This window comes from Hemiscyllium ocellatum, chromosome 19, assembly GCF_020745735.1.
Source record: "Hemiscyllium ocellatum isolate sHemOce1 chromosome 19, sHemOce1.pat.X.cur, whole genome shotgun sequence".
NCBI classification, from domain to species: Eukaryota; Metazoa; Chordata; class Chondrichthyes; order Orectolobiformes; family Hemiscylliidae; genus Hemiscyllium; species Hemiscyllium ocellatum.
In genome coordinates, this window is record NC_083419.1 from 64,401,457 (window position 1) to 64,429,160 (window position 27,704).

General features: G+C 40.6%; 1 protein-coding gene across 2 annotated transcripts in view; it reads left to right on the top strand.

The window, feature by feature from the left end:
• Positions 1-27,704, top strand: part of tbxas1 (thromboxane A synthase 1 (platelet)) — a 241,244-nt gene that overhangs the window by 156,705 nt on the left and 56,835 nt on the right. For both annotated transcript variants that reach the window (XM_060840011.1, XM_060840012.1), the window contains one exon: positions 18,681-19,010. In XM_060840011.1, the coding sequence (XP_060695994.1) occupies positions 18,681-19,010 (330 nt within the window). The remainder of the gene's footprint in view (positions 1-18,680; positions 19,011-27,704) is intronic.

Below are 27,704 nucleotides of genomic sequence, written 5' to 3' on the forward strand. Positions count from 1 at the left end.
ATGAATGAATTAATGGCACAAATAGAGATTAATGAGTGTGATTTTATAGCCATTAAGAAGGCATGGTTGCAATGTGATCAAAACTGGGAACTAAACATTGAGGTGTGTGTGACTTTTCAAAAGGACAGGCAGGAAGTAAAGAATGGTGGAGTTGCTTTGTTCATACGGGGTTGGTGGAGAGAGGGATTGGAATACGTATAATGCCAATAAATGATGTTGGATCAGAAATGTAGAATCCATATGGGTGAAGGTAAGAAATATTATGGTGAAGGCAACACTGGTAGGAGTAGTCTCTGTGCTCCCTAACTTTAGTTAGACAGAAGGACAAAGAATAAATCAGGAGATAATGAGGAGATAATAACAAATACAGTACTTTAATGATGGATGCTTTAATCTTTATGGATCTTGGGAAAGATGGGTTGGCAAAGGTAACCACGAGGAAGAATTCATAGCGTGTATTTGGGACAGAACAATATGTTGTGGATCCAACCAGAAATCAGGCTATTTTGGATCTGGTAATGTATAATGAGGCGGTTTTAACAAACTATCTCAGAGTATAAGACTCCATAGGAAACGGTGAGCATAACCAGGGTAGAATTTAGCATTCAGTTTGAAAGTGAGAACATGGGTTGGAGGCAACTGTACTAAACCTAAATAAGGGTAACTACAAAGGAATGAGGACAGCGCTAGCTGGAATGGATTGGAAAATTAGTTTAGGAACAATGGCATGCATTTAAGACAATAATACAAGGATGCAAAATTTATGTTGCAGTTATACAAAACCCTAGTTAGACCCTACTTGGAGTACTATGAGCAGACCTGGCACCACACCTTGGGAAGGATATCTTGATCTTGGAGGGAGTACAGTGTAGTTTTACAAGAATAATACCTTGGCTTCAGGGGTTATGTGGAGAAATTAGACAAATTAGGTCTGTTCTCTCTAGAATTTAGCAAGTTAAGTGGTGATTTGGCCAAAGTCTTCAAAATATTAACAGGAAAATACATGGTAGATAAACTATTTCCACTGGTTGGCAATTCTAGAACTGGGGGCATAGTCTGAAAATTAGGTCTAGACCGTTCGGGAGAGGTGTTAGGAAGCACTTCTACACAAAGGTTTGGAACGCTCTTCCATAAACTGGAGTTCATGCTGGATCCGTTGTTAAATTTAAATGTGAGATTTTTTTTTTGTAAAGCAATTGTTTTAAGAGATGTGGACCAAAGATAGATATATGGAGTTAGGCCACAGATCATCCATGATCTCATTAAATGGTGGAAGACTCAAGAGGGTAATGATCTCCTCCTGTTCCTATGTTCCTATCACTTACAACAAATATATATTCCCACGTGAAAGAAAGATTCTGGACAGGGATAAACCAACCAGGTTTAGCCACAGAAGCTATAGAAGGAATCAGATTAAATGAAAAATCATGTAATGAGGCAAGTACAAGTTGTAAGCCAAGGTTTGGGAAGTTTTTAAAAAAACTGAAGGTGACCAACAGAATTATAAAGTGGGAGAAGAAAAGCTTTGACGGTAAATGTTCAAGTAATATCAAGTGGAGCTTCTTTAAATATATGAAGAGGAGGAAAGACAGGCCAAAGTGAATGTAGGTCCTTTAGAAAATAAAGCTGGGAAATAAGAATGGCATCCAGGAAATAATCATAGAATTCCTACTGTGTGGAAATAGGCCATTTGGCCCAACAAGTCCACACCAACCTTCCGAAGAGTATCCCATCCAGATCCATTCCCCAACATTTCCCATGACTAATGCAACTACCTACACATCCCTGGACACTATGGGCAATTTAGCATGACCACTTCACCTAACCTGTACATTTTTGGACTATGGAAGGAAACCGGAGACCCAGGAGGAAACCCACCCAGACACAAGGAGAATGTGCAATCTCTACACAGTCACCGGTATAAAACTCCTAGTGCTGTAAGGCAGCAGTGCCATTTGGAGGGGTTGAATAAATATTTTTCATCAGTCTTCACAGTAGAAGATACTGATAGCATTACAAAATTGCTAAATAATCAAGGGGAAAAGGAGGAGCAGAAATGAATACACTAAGTTATTATGAGAGAAAAAGTGCAAGGGAAACTAATGGGGCCAAATGCCAATACATCCCCAGGATCTGATGCGATGCATCTTAGATTAGTAAAAGAAATAACTACAGAGATTATGAATGTACTGGTAATAACCTTCTAAGAATCTTTAAATTCTGCCCCAAAGGATTGGAAAATTGCCAATGTAGCACATTTATTTAAAATGGAAAGGAGACAAAAAACACAGGTAATTGTAGTTAATTTAACTTAACATCTGTGGAGAACCTTAATGTCTATAAAAAGCCTGAAACAGCAGAGCATTTAGGACTACATAATATGATCAAGCAGAGTCAGCAAGGCTTTGAGAAGGAGAAATCATGCCTGACAAATTTCCTCGAAGTCTTTGAGAAAGTAACAAGCAGGATAAAGGGGAATCATTGTATATGTATGCAATACTTTTGGATTTCCAGAAAGCGTTTGATAACGCATGACACACTAAGCCACTTAATAAGATAAAAGCCTATGGTGTTGGAGTTAGGATGTTGACATCGATAGAGGATTAACTGACTATTTGAAGGCAGAGTGTTGGGATAAGGAGAGCATTTTCAGGATGGCAACCTTAAACTACTGGAATACCATAAGGATCAGTGCTGGGGCAATCATTATTTACAATGTATTTTCAAAACTTGGATAAGGAAAGCAAATGTATTAAAGCCAAGTTTGCAGATGACACAAAAATAGGTGGGATTGCTGATCACATGAAGAGTCCACAGAGGGGTAGAGACAGGCTCAGCAAATAGAAGGAATTGTAACATGGGAAAATGTGAGATTATTTACTTTGATATTAAGAATATAGGAGCTGAATATGATTTAAGTGGAGACCAGCTGCAGAAAGCTACAAAGGGATTTGGGAGTTCTCATGCATAAATCGCACAATTTTCACATCCAAGTTTAATTGGTATCATGGATGACAAGTTGAATATTGGCCTTTATTTCAAAGCGAAAGGAGAGCAAAAATATGCAAGTTTTTGTAAAATTATACAAGGCATTTGTCTGAACAAAGCTGGAATATTGTGGACTATTTTGACCTCCTTATTGAAGGAAAGAGAAAATAGCATTGGATACAGTCTAAAGAATATTCACTTGATTGATCCTGGGCTTGGGAGGATCTGTTTTATGAGAAGAGGTTGAGTAGGGTGGGTGTACTCATTGGAGTTTAGAAGAATGAGAGGCAACTTAATTTAAACATGCAAGATTCTTCAGGATCTTGGAAGGGTAGTATGGAAAGATTGTTTCCCCGTGGTACCAGAGGGCATAATCTCAGAATAAAGCATTGCCCATTCAAGGCAGAGGGGAGCTGTCGAGGCTGGATCATTAAGTACAAAGGAACCTTGATTATCTGGTATTTGATTATCTGAATATTGGATTATCTGGCAAGATCGCAAAGTCCCGATGCTTGGTTAAACTATGTTATCCGGCATTCGATCATCCGAAATTCCACTAACCAAACAAAATACTCCTTGCCCATGTCTTTCGGATTATCGAGGTTCCTCTGTATATTCAAAATCTGAAATAGACAGATTTTTAATCATTAAGGAAATCAAGAGTGTTTGGGAATTATCAGGAAAATGGAGTTGAGGATTATCACATTTGCCACGGTCTCATTGATTGATGGAGCAGACCCAATGGACCGAATGGCCTTGTTCAGCTCCTATGCCATATGGTTAGATTCCTAATTCTATTGGAATGCTGACAGTTTCCCAGAATTGGATTCAAGTGCTGACTCCAGATGTTTGAGAGATTAGGGATTTAAGCTTCCTGCTGTGGGATGCTCAGAACTTCATACCAGAGGCCAGTTCAGGGCGCAGAATGGTCAATATCCCAAATATGCAGGAATGGTATATTACAGGTAATTTACGGAAGCTTTATTAAGGCCTCATTTGTAATTTAGTGATGTCTGCTTCCCCAGGAGTGTAGAGAAGTGCTCCAGTTGCTGTCCCTGTTACAATCAAAAGTGTTGAGGAAGGACAGCTCGGTTAAATCTTAATTTTTTTTTGTCAGTTGAATATGACCTTGATAGAAGAAGCCATGATTAAAAATAACTGTGATGGACATCTATATGCATTACTATATGGTAATGAAATGAATGATAGTCTGTCCAAGCTGCATAGGTTGAAAATCCTAATCTTTAGCCATAGCACATATAAAAATATCTCAAACATTATTAGCTCTGTGCAGCAGGCTGTTAGATGGATAGTGGCCCATATTGCACGATGTCAAATCTCGCATTATCCCTCCCCCATCGTTGGTTTATTTTAGTTAAATTTTACTATTGAGCTGCCTCAACCTGCTGTCAAGAGTGCCACAGGTACTGTAACCAGCAGGGGATAAATGAGGGAGGATTGTTCATCTGCACACTGAAATTCTGGTATATTTTTCCAAAGATGCCATTAGGTCTCTCAGAATTGGCATCTATCTGTTTGTTTGCCTGAAATGTTTGTTTTTGCAATGATTCCCTTTGGAAATTATTTTGCTATCTGGTAACTCTAAGAGGGGAATTCTAGCATTAGAGGCCTTTCTGACTGTTGGCTGCAAATGAAAGTTAGTACGAATTTATTCCATAATGCCATTTGACCTTCAAACGGTATAATAAAAAATATTTATGATTTCTTTAAAATAACTGTGGTAGCTGCGATTGTTTTGAAGGTGTTTGTAAAAGACCTTTAAAATTTTGCAGAAAGTGTCAAGGATTAATTTTAATTTTCTTGTTTAGTTTGATATATTGGTATATGTGACCTGCTTACCCTCAAGCTAACAGCAGTACCAACTGGAAAGAAATTTAGAGAAGAATCCTGGTGTGGATGTAAACAATGGAGAGCTACAAGCAGAGATTTTGGAGGGTAAAGGAGATCAGAGCACAAATACAAACTCAAAGCAAACAAAGACAGAAAGAGATACACAGAATATCCTTGTGACTACTATATTGCTGTCTTAACAATATTCAATGACCCTATCTCCATTACTCTTTGTAGATAAAAATTCCACAGACTCAAAGATGCTCAGTGAAAAAGAATTATCACCTCCATATTAAATGTGAGACTTTGCTTTTAAATTGTCTCTCCTACGTCTAGTCTCTCTCACACGAGGGAAACATCCTTTCACCTTCATTAAGTTTACCTTTCACCTTTCTAACGTGCAATCGATATATGCCCAATTTCATTCATTATAAGATGACTCCTACATCCAAGGAAATTAGACAAGTGAACATTCTGCGAAGTATTTCTAAAAGAGTAATGTCCTTTCTTAAATAAAGAAACCAACATTGTAAAGCTTATCAATTTCAACATGTCATCACCCTTGCAATAAAAGACAATACTCTACTGCTTCCTTAGTCATTTGATGATTCATTCTTGTGAATCATGATTCCCAAGATTCCTCAATCCCTCAGAGTTCTGCAATCACTATTTAATTTAAACTTTCTTTTTCTACTCTTCCTATCAAAATGGACAAGTTCACTTTACTGCATTCTATTCCATTAACCAAATTCTGAACACACTTAACCTGTCTATATCCCTTTGAAGGTTCTCTACCTGCTCTTGACATCTTATGACCCCCCTGTCATCAGCAAATCTAACAGCCATTCATTTGATCCGTTCATCCAGGTTATTTATATTAATCATAAATAGCTGAGACTGTTCCCCTGTGGCATTGCATTCCTTGCATCTTGCCAACACTATTTCTGAATCATGTGCAAAGAATGCTTTATTTTTTCTGGGCAAATGAAAAGCAATAAATAATTCTTCTGACAGCGTGTGGACTCACAGCTTTTTCAGTTATTAGGAGTCTAACATTTTCTGAGGCAGCAAATACTAAAATCTTTCAAACATTCTTGGATTTAGTTGAGGAATATTACGAGCCCAAGCCTCCTCTAATTCTGATGTTATTGGTTTTACTAGGCAGATCGAGAATCAGGGGAAATCTGTTAGGGTTTTTGGTGAGGTTAAGACAACTGGCAGAGGCATGCGACTTTGTTTTAATCCTTAATGAGATACTGAGAGACCATTTAGCTTCTAAATTAAATTATATAGTAGGCAAAAGTGCTGGTTTTGTCCTTAGAAAATGCAGCAAGTGGAGCCAATGTGTTACAGAGAGTATCAATGGAAGTGGACACCCTCGCCAGGCTGACTGAGCCTGGGGGACACCACTTGAGTGAAGGCCATGACGTTAGAAAGTTTCCTGAAGAAGGGCTCATGCCTGAAACGTCGATTCTCCTGCTCCTTGGATGCTGCCTGACCTGCTGTGCTTTTCCAGCAGCACATTTTCAGCTCTATCTCCAGCATCTGGAGTCCTCACTTTCTCCTACTAGATTTTAAAACAGACAAAAAATGTATTCACAAGATTATATAATGAAACACAAAGAACAGATTAAAGAACGCTTACAGAACTCAACCTATCCAGCTAGTCTTAATTATGCTGTTCCAAATACACACAACAGTCCCAATAAGCAAACTCCCTTTAAAACCCAATATAAATGGAACACATGCTTACAGGCTGAAGTTGAAGTGCAGGAAGAGAGAGTTTCCACACAGTTCCCTGTTGAACTTCTCAGTTCAAGACTGAACTGAAACTGCTCAGCTCAGTTAGAGAGCAGACCACTCCCCTTTCATTATACAGGTCACTTCTAAAACATGATGACTTTGGCCTGTTTACATATAAACAAAAGGCCTCTCAAAATCCTTTTCATCGCTGTACCAAACCAGACTGATCGGAGCCCGGCCTGGTTTATTGCCCCTCTGAAAAAACATCAAGACAGAGTCTCCTTCAGCCAAGGAAGAGCTTTTAGAAAAAAAGGGACTAACTTTGTGACACTATACTTGGGGACCTTTATAGGTTAAAGGTACAACTTCCATTCCAGTCTGTTATGAGAAACAACTCATTCAGTTACCACTGATTACAGTAAAAGGCTCAGCCTGAGCCTGATGGAGCAAAATTAGTTGAGAAAGATATACCTTGATTGGCTCAATATTTTTTGATTAGAAAATAGCTGTTTGTGTGAAATCCTAATTATATACTTAGAGGTTGTTCAGGAAGGTCTAGGGACTATCAAAGGAGCCAAAGCCACCTTGCATGTTGACCTGGAAGTAATTCCATGATCCCACCCAGTGCCACTTGTCTTACATGCAAAAATAGAGACAGAAAAGAGGAGGCTTGATAGCGAAGGAATCATCAAACCAGTTCACAGAATGGGCAGCACCGGTCATGCCAATTATGCCAGTTGTGAAGCCTGATGGGTCAGTTTGCCTTTGTGGGGATTTTAAACAAATGATAAAGTGCTTCTTGCATCTGGATAAATATCCTATACCTTGCTTAGAGGATTTATATGCAAAGCTGGCAGTGGGCTGCCCTTCATGAAGCTGGGCATGAGTCATGTGTACCTGCAATTGCGGTTAGATGAGGATACCCAGACATATGCAACAATTAATAGCCATAATGGTTTGTACCAATGTTCGAGACTGGCATTTGGAGTAGCATCAGCCTGTGCCATTTTTCAGCAGATGATGAAGAACATTTTACAAAGTCTACCCTAGGTTGCCATTTATCTGGATGATGTACTATTAAAGAGCACTTAGAGAATTTGGACGTAGTCCTTACACGTTTCTCCCAGGTGGCCGTACGGCTTAGAAGAGAAAAATTTGGGTTCTAGGCATCCCAAGTGACCTACTTGGGCTACAGAGTCAACAAGACCAGGTTACACTCATTGGAAGATAAAGTAAGGGCAATCAAGGGTGTCCCAAATCGGATGTATGAACTGGAGCTTAGATCTTTCCTTGGATTGGTGAATGTTATGGAAAGTTCATACATAACCTACATAACCTAGCCTCCATCTTGGCAGCCTTACATTTGCTATTGAGAAAGGGGCAGCCCTTGGAAATGATCTTGTAGCCAAGACTTAGCCTTTAGGGAAATGATGAAACTGCTATTGGCACACTATGATCCCAAGCGAGACCTGGAACTGACATCTGATGCCTCCTCTAATGGAATCATGGTAGCGTTGGCTCATAGATGGCCCAATGGAGAGGAACACAGAATAGCGTTTGCTTCCTGGACTATCACTGATGCAGAGTGCAAACATGCCCAGATAGAGAAGGAAGGTTGCTAGTCATCTTTGGTGTGAGGAGATTCCACCAATACCTTTATGGATAACGTTGTAATAGAAACAGACCATAAACCCCTGCTGGGGCGGACTCGAAGAGGTCAAGGCAATGCCGCTCATAACTTCGGATCAAATTCAGCAGTGGTCTCTGATTGTAAGTGTATACAATTACAAATTAAAACCTCTTCCGGGAGGCCAAGTAGCAAATGAGGATGCCTTGAGCCACCTCCCATTGGCAGACACACTACCACTGGTGCCAATACTGGAAGAGTCCATCCTGGTTTTAAACTTTCTAGCCACCCTTCTGGTAACTGCTGACAATATCAGACTATGAATGAAAAATGATCTGGACCTGGCAAAACTAAAACAGCTGGTAGTGATGGAGGAAACAAAAGGGTTATCCCAGCCGGAATTGATACCTTTTTGGACCCAGCAAGACTAGGTCACCATTGCAGATGGCATATTATTATGGGGAGAAAGAGTGATTGTCTTGAGCAAAGTCGCTATCAGATAGTGGCTGAACTCCACTGAGGCCATCCAGGGATGTCCAAAATGAAGATTTGGTGAGAACTTATGTCTGGTGGCCAGGATTGGATGATGACATATTTGCCTTGGTAGATGAGCATCCAGAGTGCTAACAAAGACTAAAATTACCTCCAGCAGGTCCCCCACATTTGGGATGAACCCTGAGCCTGGTTACACGTCAAATATGCTCATCCTTTTGTGGGCCCAAATTTCTTCATGTGGATGCGCGACTCAACGTACTTAGGGTTCATGGGATGACGATAGAAAAGTTGTGAGCATCGTTTGCAATGCATAGGCTCCCAGAAATGTTGGTCATAGACAACGGGCCATCATTTAGCAGCAGGGAATTTGAGTATTTCCTAAAGTTGAATGGTATTCGGCATATAAGGACAGCTTCATACTATCCTTTGTCTAAAGGTCTGATAGAAAGAGCAGTCCAAATTTTGAAGGCAAGCTTAAAGTAACAGCTTACAGTTTCACTCAATACCAAATTGCCCTGGTTCAATCTGATTATCGGATCACCCTCATGCAACTACAGGGATAGCTCTAGTAAACTCCAGACCAGGTTAAATCTGATCTTTCCAGACCTGGGGGTGAGGGTGAAACAGCATCAAGAGTGTCAATGCCAGACACAAGATTCCTCTGAGCGAGGGAGACAGTTTACCTCGGGGGACGAAGCTTGGTGCCAAAACCATAGAAATCGTCCAGCATGGGTAAGAGGCATGATCGACATGAGGTCAGGTCCTGTGATGTACAAAGTTCAGGTATGTGAAGTAGTCTTGAGCAAGCAGATGGACCACATGAAGGCTGAAAAGTTGCAAATGGGGCAAGAGCGACACATACCCGGCCCCTCAGAACAGCCGGAATGACAGTCGGAACCCAAGGGTTCACCCGCTTCTTCTAGCATTGCAAAAACTTCAGGGTCTGAGATGGACACGGCAGATGTGTCAGCCTCGGTGCCTTTAGGCATGAAGAAGAGGATGAATTTCTTCCGAGACACTGTAGATGCAAGTGGCAGGCTACAATCTGGTACACACTACCTGTATCCTAGCTGAGTCAGAGGAACCGGACCCAGTGTGAATATGCAAAGAACAGGGGAAAAGTAAAAGAACAGGCTTACGTTCCTGGACTTGGAGGTGGAGGAATGTAGTGAGTGTAACGAGGTCAGTCAGGTGATATGAGTTCCCTGATTGGGTCTATTAACCTGATCCAATCAGGGAGCCCGGGCTAACAGATATAAACAGGGGTGTCGCCGCAGGGAGTGGAGTGCATCATTTCCCCCTCCAACTCTATTTTGATTTAGTCCCTGCCCTCCCCTTCACTGTTTTGATCACACAGCATTGCCCTTTCATGTGAAGGGCACTGCTCGTCACAGGCCACTCGGGTGTTTTCCTACTTTTCCTGGTGGTGGAAATTAAATAAAGATTTGTGCACTTTATGTCTCTCACTGTGTCTCACAGCTGCACACACACACCATGGGTGCAGGGGTTAAAAATAATAAGCACTACCGCAGTTAGGCGGTAGTGTGGGGGTTAAAAAAAAAGAAAAAAAAAGAAAATAAATAAATAGGAGTGTTATTGCCCTTTGATGTGAAAAAAAAGAGAAAAAAAAGAAAAAAAGAAAAAAAATAAACAGGGGTGTCAGGCTAATTCACCCTAACCTGCACATTCTGGTCAGTATTGATAGTTTCAGAGAGTAGAGTCAATCAAGAAAATGTCTGTTAGAGCATAGAACTTTGTTTCATTGTAGCTGCTTCTCTAAGTCCTTAGCAGATTTTTTTTCTCTAATATTAATAAACTGAAATAAAACCTGAGCTGAGAAAAAATGTCGGGTGTCGTCACTGGCCACCCAGGTGTTTTCCTATCTTTCTGGTGGTGGAAATTGAATAAAGATTTGTGCACTTTGCGTCTTTCACTGTGTCTCACACTTGCACACACACACCATGGGTGCTGGGGAAAACATAAGCACTACTGCAGTTAGGCGGTAGTGTGGGGGTTAATTAAAAAAAAAATAAACAGGAATCCCGCTCTTTGATGTAAGAAAAAAAAATAAACAGCAGGAAAAAAAACAGTTCTGGGACCTGATCACTAAAAAAAAGAAAAAAAAATAAACGGGGGTTTCAGGGGTTCTGTTCACTATGAGAGATGCCTCTGATGGAGCTGGATCAATGTCAAGGATTCTCCACATGTAAATAAAGGGTGACTGATGGGATACTGCTCTCTGTAGAGTTATTTTCTAACCTTTATTGTGTCACCTTGTTAAATGTCTTCTTGAAACCCAAGTACACTGCATTTGCAGGTTTCCCTTACTCCATGTTTTTGTTACATGGTCAAACAAGTCTAATAAATTATTCAAGCACGGCTTCCCTTTCTCACAACCGTGCTAACTACCAGATTGCATTCACCTTTTCTGTCTCCTTAATAATAGATTTCAGCATTTTCCCTATGACAAACGTTAAGCTAACTTGCCTCAGCTTCCTTCTTTCTGTTTCCCTCTTTTGTGAAGTAGAGGAATTAAATTAGCTAATTCCCAAATTGATACAGCCTTTCCAGAATTAGGAGAATTTTAGAATATTAAAACTAATGCTTTTACTATCTTAGTAGCCACTTCTTTTAGGATGAAGTCTTCCATCACCTGCGGTCTTGTCAGCTTTTTGTTGTAGGACTTTTCTCAGTGTTGTTCCACTCATGAATATATTTGTTATAAGATCCTCTCTCCCTTTAACCTTTTTTGATTTGCAGTTATAATCTAGAATTTATTTGTATCTTTTACGTTGAAAAAAATTAGTTCAATTTATTTGCTATTTCCTTTTTTTCTATTATTAATTCCCCAGCCTTGCTGTCTAGATGGCCAACACTTATTTCAGTTGTTCTTTTCCTTTGTGAAATATGTGAAGAAACTTTTTTCTGTTTTTATGGAGAGAATGAAGGTTAACCAGTCAAACAAGGGTAGACAGGGTTTCCAGTAAAGAAGACCAATTTGTTATCTCAGTTGCTGACTCAGTTGAAATTAGCTGGCTTGCTGTTCACAGGATATTAAACCTGCTAATCTGGACAACTAAACATCAATGAGCTGTATTTATACACCACCTTTAAAACTTTCCAAACGATTTTGCGGTCATACTATTGACATTAAACCACAGAAGGTTTAGGTCAGATTACTAAAAGATTTATTAAAGAGTTGGTTTTAAGGGCCTCTTAAAGGCAGAAAGAGAGGTGATAGGCTTACTGAAAGTATCCCAGGACAAAGGACCTCAGCAGCTGAAGGCATGGCTGGTGTTAATAGAATAATTAAAATCAAGTGACTTGACTGAGAGGAGCTTGGATATCTTGCAGATTCATAATGAAAGAGAAGGTTCCAGAAATGAGGATTTGTGGAGGAGTGGGGTGAGGCAATGGAAGAGCAAAGGGACAAATAAGAAGTTTTAAAATTCAGATATCTGTTTAACGAGAAACCAGTTGTAGACCTGCGAGTATAGATGTGGAGGGTGAATGAGTCGGTGCAGGTTAGGATATGGCAGCTGATTTTGAATGAGCCTAAGGTTGTGGGGGCTAGAAAACAGAAGTCCAGGACTGGGCAAGGCTGGAAGTAACAAAGGCTTAGGCGAGGGTTTCAGCAGCAGATGAGTGATGGAATTGGGTAATTCTACTGAGGTATAAGTAGATGACCTTAGTGAGGGGGCAAGTATATAGTTGGAAGCTCGTTTTGTGGCTCAAAATGACATCAAGGTTGAGAGTTCAGTTGCCAGGGTGAAGGTTGAATTGGTGTTCTGCTGGGATAGGTACTGGTACCTCTGTTGGTTGTAAATGATTTAGATGAAAATGTAGGCGGTCTGATTAGTAAGTTGGCAGACGACACAAAAATTGGTGCAAGTGTGGATGGTAAGGAAGGTTATCAAAGAATCAGCAGGATATGGACCAGTTAGAAAGTTAGGCAGAGAAATGCCAGATGGAGTTGAATTTGTAGATGTGTGAGATGATGCATTTTAGGAGGTCAAATGCACGAGGAAGGTATACAGTAAGTGGCAGGACCCTTGCGTGCATTAATATACACAGAGAGATCTTGGGATTCCACTCCCTTGGTCCTTGAAAGTGGTAGCACAAATGGAATGCTTGCCTTCATTGGTCAGGGCATTGAGTAAAAAAGTTGGCAAGTCATCTTGCAGATGTGGAAAATTTTATTTAGGTCACATATGTTTGCTGTTTTGGTCGCTATATCAAAGGAAGGATGTGGAGGCTTTGGAAAGTTGACAAGGATTTTGCCTAAAAAGAGGTTGGATAAACCTGGATTGTTTTTGCAAGAGTGTTGGAGGCTGAGGGGCAACCCAATATTCGGATATAAAATTGAGAGGCATAGGTAGGGTGACAGTCAAAATCTCTTTCCCAGGGTGAAAATGTCAAATACTAGGAGGCGTAGGTTTAAAGTGAGAGGGGAAAGTTTGAAGTAGATTTGCGAGGAAGGTTTTTTAACTGCCTGGAAGATGGTGCCAGGGAAGGTGATAGAACCAGAGACAATAACAATGAAGACACATGGATAGGCAGAGCATAGAGGGATGTAGAACAATGCAGGCAAATGGGATTAGTTTAGAATGGCATCATGGTTGGCACAGGCACGGTGGGTTGAAGGGCTATATTATTCTGTGGTGGCGAGCAAGTAGTTTAGTGTGGGGAGCAAATATAGTGGCTTTTGTGCTCATTGATTACTGGGGAGTTCGACAAGATTCTGACAAATTAGAGGCATTAGAATTGCGTAACTAATTAGTTTGTGTACGTGCCTTCACTATGTGGATTGCTGTGGATCAAGGAAGTGGTTCACCACTGTTGTCTGAAGTGGAAACAGGATTGGGCAATAAATGCTGGAATTGCCTGTGACACTCACATGGCAAGAATGAATAATAAAGCAAATAATCCTATTTACGTAGAATCTGAGAAATGATTAATGTTTATTCTGAGGTGAGTCAGTAAACAGGATGTTTTTTCAAAGCTCTTTGAAATCAGTATGTGGCTTATGATAGAAATTTGTATTTAAACCCAGGCTTTCTGAAACAAAATTCAGATTCCTGCGAAGAAATACCATTGTAGTCATTGATATTCCAAAGAATAAATCCACTGTCTTTTGGACTAATTTTAACAATCATTAACTCAGGAAAGCTCGGCTTCAGGAGTTCAGAACCAGGGTTGTAAATGGAAGGTAGCCACGGATGACAGCAGTGGGGAATTAAAGACAACCTTTTTTTTGTCAGCAACTGGTTAGAATGTAGAACTTGCTGCTATAGGGAGTATTTGAGGTGAACAGCATAGATGCATTTAAGGAGAAGCTACATTAGTCCATAACAGAGAAAGGAATAGAATAAAATGCTGATAGGGTTACTGAAGGAGAATGGGAGGATTCTCGAGGTGAGTGTTGAACATTCGATTTGGCTGCTTGGACTGACCTGTTTCAGTACATAAAAATTTCGAATAATCCTTAATCAATTATAAATTCTCTGCCTGAATGTCTTGTGTCCTGAGGACATCCCGGTGAGTTTCCCATCCAGTTAACTTTTTATATGGAACAAGAAAGAAAGTGACAAACTTGAATTTGAGCTCCAAGCAGAAATAAAACAATTGACCAGGTCTGCCCTCTTAAGCTTGCTGAGCAGAATCCCCATCATCACCTTCAACCATTTTCAGATACTTTCCCAATAGGAACATAGGAACTGTTCAGAGATGCTATTATGCACCTTTGGATCAGGTAGTCCTTGAGCCAGATCTCCTGGCACAGAGATAGGAACACTACCACTGCACCATAAGAGGCCTAATTCAACCATCTCCATGTCTCAAAGCTTCATCTATGAACCCTGGTTCCAATTAACGGGATGTCTGAATAAAAGGAAATAAAAATTGAATTCAAGAAGTTTTCAGGCATGGGAGAAATGCAAGAACTAAATTGAGTAAGTATTGAAGAGAACTAGCACAGACACTGTGTGTGGAATGGCCTCTGACTGTCAAATTCCAAGCTGCTGCAAAAGTGAAAATTGTTAAACAATGTGGGGTTGGACAATGATACCATCCACAGTCGAATAGTCTTCCAACACCTATAGAAGTGGACTGACAAAGACTGACTGCTTCAAAGAGGCAACAGAGAGAACACACTTAGGACACCTGTAGCAGCAAACGAGAAAACATCAATAGTTCCAGTTTTGAGCACTGTCAATGTGGCATTTTTAACTGATTTATTAAACATTCTGTGTTTGAGGCAATTTTGCATTTGAAAGTAATGAATATTTTATCATTTAAAAGGCTTCTAGATGCTCATCATTAATTCTGTCTCTTTGATATTACCTTCTGATAATTTAGAGAAAATTACATTTGATGGTAATTTTTCTTAAAAGAGAGCTTTATCATTCCGACTTAACCGCAAAATCCCAAAGACATTACAAGGGGTGAAACCTGAATGTACATGATAAGAAGAAACTATTTGTTCCTTCATCTATTGCGCAGGTTACAGCCGTTAGTGTTGCATAGAGCATTCTGATCATACAGCACTTATCCATATGTTTATTCTGTTGTGCACCTCCACAATGAAGATGGGAGAAAAGCACAGGATAAATGAAAGCAGAGGAGGAAGCACATCCTGTCCATGTGCAAAGTCTGTGACTGGGTCATGACTAGGGACAGTTCATGTCTTGTCACCCTAGGATTACAATTAAGAATTAAGTTCAGTAATTTAGCAAGGGCCTCGTGATCTAGCCTTCTAATGTTATATTTAAATTTAAGTTTGAAACAGAGGTGATTATAATAAACAAACTTCCACTCAGATCCATTGCCATTTGAAATTGCACATTGTGTGTCGATTGGGAACTGAAAAGAGGCAAGACCTCATCTGTAAATTTGCTGAAATGTGGAAAATAGGAGTAGGCCATTCGGCCTTCGAGCCTGCTGCACTGTTCAATATGATCCTGGTTGATTATCTAACACAGTATGCCTTGTTCCCACATTCTCCCCATACCCTTTGATCCCTTTAGCCCTCAGAATTATATCCAATTCTTTCTTGAAAACATTAAATGTTTCGGCCTCAACCAGTTTCTGTGGCAGAGTATTCCATAGGCTCACCACTCTTTGGCTGAAGGAATTTCTCTGCATTCCAGTCTTAAATTATCTATCCTATAGCCTTAGACTGTGAATCGTTCTTCTAAACTCCTTGATCATCAGGAACATCCTTCTAGCATTTACTCGGTCTAATCCAGTTAGAATTTCATAGATTTCAATGAGATCCAAGTTATTCCTCTTAACTCCAGTGAATATAGTCCTAATTAATTTAGCCTCTCTTTACATACCAGGCCTGTCATCCCAGGAATCAGACCGGTAAACTTTTGTTGCACTTCTTCCACAGCCAGAACCTCCTTCCTCAGATCAGGAGACTGAACCTGCACAGAGTACTCCAGCTGTGCAGTCACTAAGGCCCTGTACAATTGAGGCAAGACATTCCTGCTCTTGTATGCAAACCCTCTTACCATTTGCCTTCTTCACTGCCTGCTGTACCTGCATGTTTATTTTCAGTGACTGGTGTACAAGGACACCCAGGTCACATTACAGCTCCCCCTTTACAAATCTATTGCCATATGGATCTTAATTTGCCTTCTTGCTTTTGGCTACTAAAATGGATAACCTCACATTTTTCCACATTATATTGCATCTGTCATGCATTCGCCACTCGTTCAACTTGTCCCAATCACTGCATCCACCTCACAATTCGTCCTCCCACCCTTTGTGCCTTCTGCAAACTTGGAGATATTACATTTGATTCCCTCATCTAAATCATTGATGTATATTGTGAAAGCTGAGGTCCAAGCACTGAACCCTGTGATAATCCACAAGTCACTGGTTGTCACTTGGAAAAATATCCATTTATTCCTACTCTTTGTTTCCCATTTGCCAATTAGTTCAATATCCATACCAGTAGACTATACCCAATGCCTTTCATATTACTTGTTAATCTTTTATGTGGGACCTTTTTGAAAGTCTTCTGAAAGCCTTAGTAGACAGCATCCAATGGCTCAAGCAAAAGTGAGGACTGCAGATGCTGGAAATCAGAGTCAAGATTAGAATGGTGCTGGAGAAGCGCAGCAGGTCAGGCAGCATCCGAGCAGGAAAATCGACGAATGGACCTTCATTCCTGATGAAGGGCTTTTGCCTGAAACATCGATTGTTCTGCTCCTGATTGGTTGTGCTTTTCCAACGCCACTCTAATGTAGACTCAGTATCCAATGGATCCCCTTATCAACTTTGTTATTTACATGCTTGAAAAATTCTAGCAGATTTATCAAACACGATTTCCATTTTGTAAATCCATGTTGACTCTCTCCTTTCCTATCACTGTTTTTCAAGTGCTGTACTATTAAATCATTTATCATGGTCTCTTAACATTTTCTCAACTACTGATGTCAGGCTAATAGTCTATAATTCACTGTTTTCTCTTAACCTCATTATTTAGAAAAGGAAGTAATGTTAGCTACCTGCCAACCCATATGATTATTCCAGAGTCTTTAGAATCTTGAAAGATGACCACCAATATATTCACTTTTTCGAGGGACCTTTCTTTACTCTGGGATAATGATTACTAGACCTGTAGATTTATTGGCCTTTAATCCCAACAAGTTAAACAATAAATCCACAAGATATAGAATCAGAATTAAACTATTCAACCCATCAAGTCTGCTCTACCGTTTGATTGTGGCTGATGATGTTTCTCAACTCCATTTCTCCTGCCTTTTCCCTGTAACCTTTGATCCCCTTACTAATCAATAACCTAACTACTTTTGTCTTAAAGACGCTCAATGACTTGGCCCCCCAGAGCTGTCTGTGGCAATGAGTTCTACAGAATCACCACACTCTGGCTGACAAAATTGCTCCTCATCGCTGTTCTAAAGTTCATCTCTTCACTTGAAGGCTGTACCCTGTGGTCCTAGTCTCTCCTAGTAGTGGCAACAGCACCTTCACGTCCATTCTATCCAGGCTTCTTAGTATTCTCTAAGTTTCAATGAGATCCTCCCCTCTTCCTTTAAACTCCATCGAATGCAGAGCCAGAGTCCTCTACCACTCCTTATATGCCAAGACCTTCATCCCCGGATCATTCTTGTGAAACTCTTCTGGATCCTCTCCAGAACCATTAGTGTGCTGTGAAAGTTGTAGTTTGCATAGAATGCTGACTTCTCTGGCACAATTGGACACACGGGAAATATTTTTTAATCGTGGATATCTCCTTCATTCCTGAAATCAGCTACAATGTTATACAGCGTTTCATTCTGCACCCAGGAGTCAATTCTTCATTCAAGATTTTGAGCAATGAAGTTTAGCAGGCTGTTTGTCTGTGTAGGATATCATGAGATGAGGTCACTGTGGTCCTCACCCAAAGTCCACACAATGGACTTTTCCATTTACATTCTTGTAGATGAGTGGGAGCCCTAATCCCAGGGAAGCGTGTAACTGCAATTGTTGCCCCAGCTCAGCTATCTTACACCAGGGCTAATGGAAAACAGAACCTGAGATCTGCTGGTTCTCCATGCCTTGGCACTGTAGCGGACACAGTATTTGCTCAGCAGATCATCAGGGGAGAGATAATGAAAATATCTCTATGACTATCAACAAGACCAGAGAAATGACCAATGTTCAAAATCTGAAGTAGATAATTCAAGACCTAAGGCTTGAAAAAAGGCATAGAATTTACAGTACTAAATTAAACCATTCAACCAAACCATTTCATGTTGGTGTTTAAGCTAATCAGATGTCTTGATGAGTGTTTATCCAGAAAGAATGCCGTTAACATTTTATTTTGCAAACCTACTGTATATTTCCAACATTTCTAGTCTCATACCTAACATAGATCTGCTTTTCAGTGCCAACATTCCTTTTGGAATGGTGGCTTTCGACATTGCTATGTGAGAGGTATTGACGAGTTGGTATTTGTGTCTTACAGAGACGCAGAGATTTCCTGCAGCTCATGCTTGATGCCCGGATATCCACTGATTACGCTGCTATGGAGAAATTTGATATTACCAATTCCAGTGATGAAATCGAGGAGTCTCCTGAGACACAGAATGCAAAGGACATGACCAAGTCAAGCCCAGCTAAAGTCCAGAAGAAGATCCTTAGTCTGGATAAAATTTTGGGACAGTCGTTCATTTTCTTTGCAGCAGGATATGAAACCACCAGCAGTACTCTAGCCTTTATTTCTTACCTGCTTGCCACCCATCCTGAGAGCCAGGAGTTGCTACTAAAGGAAGTGGATGAATTCTATGAGTCTCATGTAAGTCCAGTTTGATTTTTGTTTCTGACACTCAGCTGTTTACAATTCCTGCATGCTCTTGCCTATCTCTGTAACCTCCCCATGATCTAACCCTCTAAGATCTGTTTCCACCAATTTCAGTCACTTGTACACCCCCTATTTGCTTTCCTGCATGGGTGTTAATTGTGCTTTCAGCTGCCAATGTCTTAATCTCTGGAATTCCCTCTCTAAACATCTTCACCCCTTCCTCCTTTCAGGTGTCAAATGTTTCTCCAGTGAAACATATTAAGACCTTTTACTGTGTTAACTATGTGTCAAGATATCTATAACCTAGTATTTCTTTGTCAATTTCTTTGTGTCTACAGTTATAGTAGCGACTTGCCCGGGAATATTTTAGATCCATCTGAGTGAGCAGCTATGGCCATGGATTAAGGCACTGTTTCGAAAAATGGCTCCAATGACACTGCAGCACTGGAGCATCGGCTTAAACTGTGTACTCAGTCAGAGACCCAACAGCATTTAGATAATTGGAGGCTCTGAATCTAAAAGTAATTAGAAGTTAGTTCTGTTTTGATCTATTTACTGAGGTGTAAATATTCCATTTTCCACGATGGGACACTTTAAAATCTGTTCTCCAGTGACTGGTAATTTTTTTTTGTTAGTGGCAAGGATGTTCATTTAAATCCAGGTTGATTCAGCAGATTTCCCTTGCATGGGTAAATGACAGCAACTATTAATATATCTGAGTGGGACACACAGTTAGAGCGAATATGCAGGCTGACAACAGCTGAGTGCTGATTGGACAAGCCATTAAAAATAACAGCCGTAAATTTCCCAGAGGTAAATGAGTTAAAGGACACGTGGCCAGCTCAACATTTCAAACACAAGGGCTACCAAGTTACAGGGATAGTTGCCTAAATTACATTTAGTTAGGCCAAAGCAAATTACTGTGGTTGCTTAAAATCTGAAATTGAAATTGAACAAGAAAATACCAGAAATACTCAGCAGGTCAAGCAACAGCTGTGTAGAAAGAAGCAGAGTTAATCTTTCAGGTTGATGACCTTCCATCAGGTTCACATGGGTACATTTCTGGAAAGATTAGAGAGTTTCAATTGTCGTTCCTATGTTTGAAGCTGTCCATGTCCTTGCCTCTATTAACTCTCACATCCTCCGTCCCCATAACCTGCCCTCCCCACAATGCCTTCGACCTCCACATTGACATCTGTTTCAACTCCAAATCCTGGAATTTTCTCCCTTTAACCTCTCTACCGCTTCAAGTTCTTTCTTTCTGTAGCACTCTCTGTTTAACCAAGATTTTTGTCATCCCTGCCTAATGCCTCATTGTCATGAAGAACCCTCAAATGTTTGCTCACATGAGATGCACAAAAAAGTAAGTTGTGGTTGATAGTTGTAAAGGATTGCAACAAACATGGGGTAATTTGAGATTGAACTGGAAAGGAGGGACAGTATTCCTCCCATGATTCTTCTTAAAAGTCCTTATGAATTCCCTTCTCTGTTAAAGCATTCAGTAAGAGGGGGATCTCCGTCATAAAACAAATTATCAGGAGTGCATGAAAAAAAAAATTTGTAAATAGAATAGACTTTAATTCAAGCTTTATGTACTTGGGTCAAATGATTTGGAATACCTGTAAAGAGAAGCCTATATCCAGATACGGGGAGCAACATTCCACAACATCTACCTTCATCCATTCCAACAGAGTATTTCTGTATTCAAACAGCACAGAAATACTGTCTGCTCCAAACAGAATTCTTGTACAAAAGCAGATGTAAGGAAGGACAAGGAGCTTTATACTGGGATAATCCAGATTTGTAACTCATGGTCAGCTGCTGAAACTATGTGTCAAGATATCTAAAACCTAGTACTTCTTGTCAATTTCTTTGTGCCTACAGTTAGTAGCGATTTGCCAGGGATATTTTAGAGCAGTTGTGTCAGCAGAGGAAAGTGTTTATTCGTAGAATCCCTACAGTGTTAAAACAGGCCATTTGGCCCAACAAGTCCACACCAACCCTCCAAAGAGTAACCTACCCAGACCCATTCCCTGATCTGATTACTCTACATTTCCCCTGACTAATGCACCTAGCCTCCACATCCCTAAACCCTATGGGCAATTTAGCTTGGCCAATCCACCTAACCTGCATATCTTTGGACTGTGGGAGGAAACCCACACAGTCACCTGAGGCGGGAATCAAACCCGGGTCCCTGGCGCTGTGAGGCAGCAGTGCTAACCACTGAGTCACCGTGCCGCTGCTTTCCACTCTCCAGTCAAAAAAGAAGTTTTGATCCTCAGTATCAGGTAGTCAACCCAGATAGCCCCATCAGATTCTATTTCCTATCTGTTCTCCTAACTATACTGTTATTTCTTTGTTTGTCCTCCCACATGAATAGCACTCCATTCCATGGTGCATTGGTCAGTTCATTAATTTTACCTGCAGTCTGTACCCACATCCATAGTGGGAGCAACACCTCATAGCTATTGGATAAGGCACCTCTGAAAATAAATTCTGGATCCCCACATGTTCCGAGCCCTCCTGTCCCTGACAATGGACTAAATTTAATACATATTAATTTAAAGGGTGTGACTGCCTCCTGAAACAGTGTCCAGGTATGTTTCTCTCTCTGTCCCGGCTGGGTCGTGTTATCCACAGCTCAGCCTCCAGCTCATTAACTCTGAGTTAAAGTTCCTCAAAAAGTATACACTTACAGTAGAGATGATCATTGCAGATTACACTGGCATCCATCCGCTCTCACATACCACAACTACAACACATTACCTACTCATCCATCTCTATATTGTACTTAATTTATTAATTTGGGTATTAATTATTTCAGAAATGAGTTTTCTAGCAATACTCTTCAGCATAGGTAACATCACCTGATTTAAATCACTTAGCACCTGTCTTTGTGGGAAATCTTGTCTCACTGACTTGATTGAGGTTTTTGAAGAAAGGAGATAGATGAAGCAGAGCAGTGGACGTTGTCTGTCTGGACTTCAGCAAGGCATTCGATAAGCTTCCACATGGTAGTCTGGTTAGCAAGGTTAGATCACAAGGAATCCAGAGAGAGCTAGCCAATTGGATACAAAATTGCCTCGAAGGATGGAGAAAGAGGGTGGTGGTAGAGGGTTGCTTTTTGGACTGGAGGCCTGTGATCAGTGGTGTAATGCAAGGTTTGGTGCTGTGTCCACTGCTTTTTGTCATGATATAAATGATTTGGATATGAATATAGGAGGTATGGTTAGTAGATTTGCAGATGATACCACAATTGGTGGTTTGGTGGACAGCAAAGAAGGTTACTTCAGAATTCAGGGACTTTGATCAGATGGGCAAATGGGTAGAGACATGGCACAATGAGTCTAATTTAGACAAATGGATGGTACTGCATTTTGAGAAGGCAAATCAGGGTAGGACTTATACATTTAATGATAGTGTCCTGGGGAGTGTTGCAGAGCAAAAGATCTTGGAGTGCAAATTTATAGCTCCTTGAAAGCAGAGCCGCAGGTAGACAGAGTGGTAAAGAAGGCATTTGATATGCTTGCCTTTATTGATCAGTGCATTGAATATAGGATTTGGGAGGTCATTTTGTGGCTATACAGGATATTGGTAAGGCCACTTTTGGAATGCGGCATTCAATACTGGAATCCCTGCTATAGGAAAAATATTTGAAACTTGAAAGGATTCAGAAAAAATATGCAAGGATATTGCCAGGTTTGGAGGATTTGAGCTATAGGGAGAGGTTGTATAGGCTAGGGCTGTTTTCCCTGGAATATCGGAGGCTGAAGGGTGATCTTAAAGAGGTTTATAAAATCATGAGGGTCTTGGATAGGGTGAATAGACTAGGTCTTTTCCTTGGCTGGGGGAGTGCAAACCTAAAGGGAATAGGTTTAAAGTGACAGGGGAAAGATTTAAAAGAGACCTAAGATTTTGAGCCATAGAGATATACAGCATGGAAACAGACTCTTTGATCCAACTCATCCATGTGGACCAGATATCCTATTTGCCAGCATTTGACACATATTTCCTCTAAACCCTTCCTCTTCATATTCCCATCCAGAAGCCTTTTAAATGTTGTAATTGTACTCGCGTCCACCATTTCCTCTGACAGCTCATTCCATACACGCATCATCCTCTCTGTGAAACAGTTGCCCTCAGGTCCCTTTTATATCTTTACCCTCTCACCCTAAATCTATGCCCTCTAGTTTTGGATTGCCCCCACACCCGAGAAAAGACCTTGTCTATGTATCCTATCCAAGTCCCTCATGGTTTTGTAAATATTTGTAAAGTCATCCCTCAGCCCTTGATGTTCCAGGGAAATTAGCCCCAACCTGTTCAGCCTCTCTGCCTAGCTCAAACCCTCTAACCCTGGCAACATGCTTACAGATCTTTTCTGAACCTTTTCAAGTTTCACAACATCTTTTCAATAGGAAGGAGACCAGAATTGAATGCAGTATTCCAAAAGCAGCCTAACCAATGTCCTGTTTAGCCACAACATGACCTCTCAACTCCTATACTCAAAGCACTGACCAATAAAGGAAAGCATACCAAATGCCTTCTTCGTTATCCTTTCTATCTTCAACTCCACTTGCAAGGAGCTATGAACCTGCACTCCAAGATCTCATTGTTCAGCAACACTCCCTAGGACCTTACCATTAAGTGTACAAGTCCTGCCCTGATTTGTCTTTTTAAAATGCAGCACCTCACATTTATCTAAATTAAACTCCATCTGTCACTCCTCGGCTTATTGGCCCATCTGATCAAGATCCCATTGTAATCTGAGGTAACCCTCTTCGCTGTCCACTACACCTCCAATTTCGGTGTCATTTGCAAACTTACTGACTGTACTTCCTATGTTCACATCCAGATCATTTTTTAAAAAATTATGAAAAGTGATGGAACCTGCACCGATCCTTGTGGCACATGTAAAAGGCATCCGGATGAATACATGAATAGAAAGGATTTAAAGGGATATGGGTCAAATGTTCGCAAATTGGGCTAAATCAATTTATGATATCTGGTCAGCATGGATGAGTTGGTCCAAGGGTTCTGTTTCCATGCTGTACATCTCTAACTCTATGACCTGCTTTTCATACTTTTCAAGCAATGTTACGCTTTAATTCTAACAGATAGAAGTGTGTTGAAGGGTCTCTTTGGGGCCAGTTTTTATCTCCTGCTATTACCTCCCTTCTCAGACAGGTGATGCTGATGTGGTGCACACTCATTTGAGTCTAGATGGGGTGGAGAATGGGGCTGTGAAATAAGGGCTTTGTAAGTAAGTTCCATCCAGACATGTCAGATACTTGTCAAGTTAATTTGCGGCATATAAGCATCCATGTAAAGCAGACTGGGGAATCAGACTTATCACAGGGATCGGTGCAGGGTCCCTTATTGTTTGAAGAAGGTGTTAGGTTACAGGTCAGATGGAGAGATCAGTGGCAGATGGAATTTAACCCTGATAATCATGAAGTGTAAAACTTGGGAAGAAGGAACTAGTGAGTACTCAATACATGGTAAGACACTAGAAAATTCAGAGGAACAGAGGTACCTTGGGATGCTTGTCCACAGATCCCCGAAGGCTGCAAGACTATGCAGTTAGTTAAGAAGGCATGCAGGATATTTGTGTTTATCAGTCAAGGCATAGGTTATAAGGGCAGGGAGGTTATTTTGAAGCTGTGCAAAATGTTGGTTAGGCCACTGCTGGATTAATGTGTGTGGCTGTGGTGACAGCACTATGTGAAGGATATGATTGCACAACTTTTAAAAATTAATTGCATGAGCACTTGATATATCACAACATTCAAGGCTGTGGGTCAAGTGCTTAAAAGTGGGACTCGTGTAGATTTAGAGTAGTTATCATCAGTGTGGACTTCATGGGCTGAAGGGCCTCTTCAGTGTTATATAGTTCTGTGAGAAGATGTTCAACTTTGCACGATTGTGGTTTGGGACAAATATTATAGGATTTTACAATCTTTGGACCTGCATTTTTCTACCTCCTAAGAGGCTAGAGAAGAAATTGCAGGGGCTCTAGCTAATGTTTTTGTATCATCGTTAGCCACGGGTGAGGTCCCAGATGATTGGAGGGTAGTGAATCTGGATGTAGGTTTGCTCGCTGAGCTGGGAGGTTCATTTCCAGACGTTTCGTCACCCTAACTAGGTAACATCTTCAGTGGGCATCAGGCGAAGCAGTGTACATGATTCCTGCTTTCTATTTATATGTTTGGGTTTCTTTGGGTTGGTGATGTCATTTCCTGTGGTGACGTCCTTTTCTGTTAGTTTTTCTCAGGGGTTGGTAGATGGGGTCTAACTCAATATGTTTGTTGATACAGTTCTGGTTGGAATGCCATGCTTCTAGGAATTCTTGTGTGTGTCTCTGTTTGGCTTGTTCTAAGATGGATGTGTTGTCCCAGTCGAAGTGGTGTCCTTCCTTATCTGTATGTAAGGATCATAGTGAGAGAGGATCATGTCGTTTTGTGACTAGTTGGTGTTCATGTATCTTGGTGGCTAGTTTTCTGCCTGATTGTCCAATGTAGTGTTTGTTACAGTTCTTGCAAGGTATTTTGTAAATGACAAAGTGAATGTTGTGCTCTCATTCAAGAAGGGCTGCAAAGAAATACCTGGGAACTATACACCAAAAAGCTTAACATCTATGGTAGGTAAGTTACTTGAGAAGATTCTGAGAGATAAGGTATACATGCATTTGGAAAGACAGTGTTTGATGAGGAGTAGTCAGCATTGCTTTGTGTGTGGGAGATCATGCCTCATACATTTGTTAGAGTTCTTTGATGAGCTGACCAGGAAGGTTGACGAGGGCAGGGCGATAGATGTAGTCGATATGGATTTCAGTAAGGCCTTTGATAAGGTTAGACATTGTAGGTGCTCTTGAAAGTTAGATCGCATGAAATCCAGGGGGAGCTGGTAATTTGGATACACAATAGTGGAAGGATGCTTGACGGGCTGGAGACCTATGATGAGCAGAGTGCCTCAGGGGTCAGTGCTGGGCCCATTGCTGTTTGTTATCTAAATCGATGATTTGGATGAGAATGTACAAGGCTTGATTAGTAAGTTTGCAGATGACACGAAAATAGACAGTAACATGGACAGTGAGGAAGGTTATCAGATATTGCTTTACGACCTTGATCATCTGGGGAAGTGGACCAAGAAATGGCAAATGGAGTTTTATACAGATGCATGTGAGGTCTTGCATTTTGGAAAGTCAAATTAAGGTCGGAGTTTCCTGGTAAATGGTAGGGCTTTAAGGAGTGTAATGGAACAGAGGGACCTTGGAGTTCAGGTGCACGGTTCTCTGAAAGTGGAGTCACAGGTAGACAGGGCAGTAAAGCAGGCTTTTGGCACACTGGCCTTCTTCGGTCAGGGTATTGAGTAAAGAAGTTAGGATGTTATGTTGTAGTTGTACAGGACGTTGGTGAGGTTACACTTGGAGAATTGTGTTCAGTTTTGGTCGCCTTGCCATAGGAAGGATGTTATTGAATTGGAAAGAGTCTAGAAGAAATTTACAAGGACTCAATGGCCTGACTTATTGGGAGAAGTTGGACAAGCTAGGAATTTTACCTTTAAAGCATAGGAGACCGAGAGGGGATCTTATAGAAGTGTATAAGATCATGAGAGGCATGGATAGAGTGAATGAACTCGATCTTTTTCCCACTGTTGGGGAATCGAGGACTAGAGGGCATCAGTGTATGGTGAGAGGGGAAAGAATAAAAAGGAACCCGAGGGGCAACTTTTTTCCACACAAAGGGTGGTACGCATACGCAAAGTGGTTGAGACGGGTACATTAATAATATTTAAAAGATATTTCGACAAATAGGTGGATAGGAAAAATTTAGAAGGTGTGGGCCAAGTGCGGGAAAATGGGGTAAGCATGGATGGACATTTTGGTTGGCGTGGACCAATTAGGGCCATTGGGCCTGTCTCCTTACTGTAGGACTCCATGACTCTCTATGACTAAATACTTTTAAAGTAGTTTTCATTCTCTCTACTGAAGTTAAATTCCTCTCAAAATAATATTTGAAACCTTACTCTTCATGTTATAACACACAGCTAAGAGTGCCTGTCTGCAAATTTGTTACACATGGTTCAAACCATCAGCTACGCTTTGCACTGATTCCTCAATAATAATTAAGATCGTGCTGACATTTCTAACACACTGCAAATGTTATTACATCAGTTGATAACTCAAGTATTTCTGCTAGCTAATTAAATTGGATGCGTAGTTTCAATTGGAAGTTACTTAATTAGAAGCCATATTGAGTATTGAACCTCAAATTGTAAATCAGTTGTGACAGTTTGCTCCCCAGTTTGTGGTCCTTTTTACTAAACATCAAGCCATCTATAAGAGTAACTACGAGAGCTATCACTTTTAACACTTGTTTATAAGACATATTTCTTTCAAAATCAGGGATGATGTTGAAGGAACGTATAAACACTTCACCCAGTTTGAGCATTCAGCATTAGTAACAAGCACTGTCATAGTTAGATGCCAAAGAAAGTGTTAACACAACAATATTTTGATTCACACTACTTTTACAACACTTCCTTTCTCTATCTGTTATCATTTTGAATGTAACAGCACTGAAAGAGGCTATTTGGCCAATCACTCCTCTATTAGACATAGTACAAAAAACAAAAAACACTACAGCTTAGGAACAGTGCTTTGCTCACTAAGACTGTGCCAAAGTATGA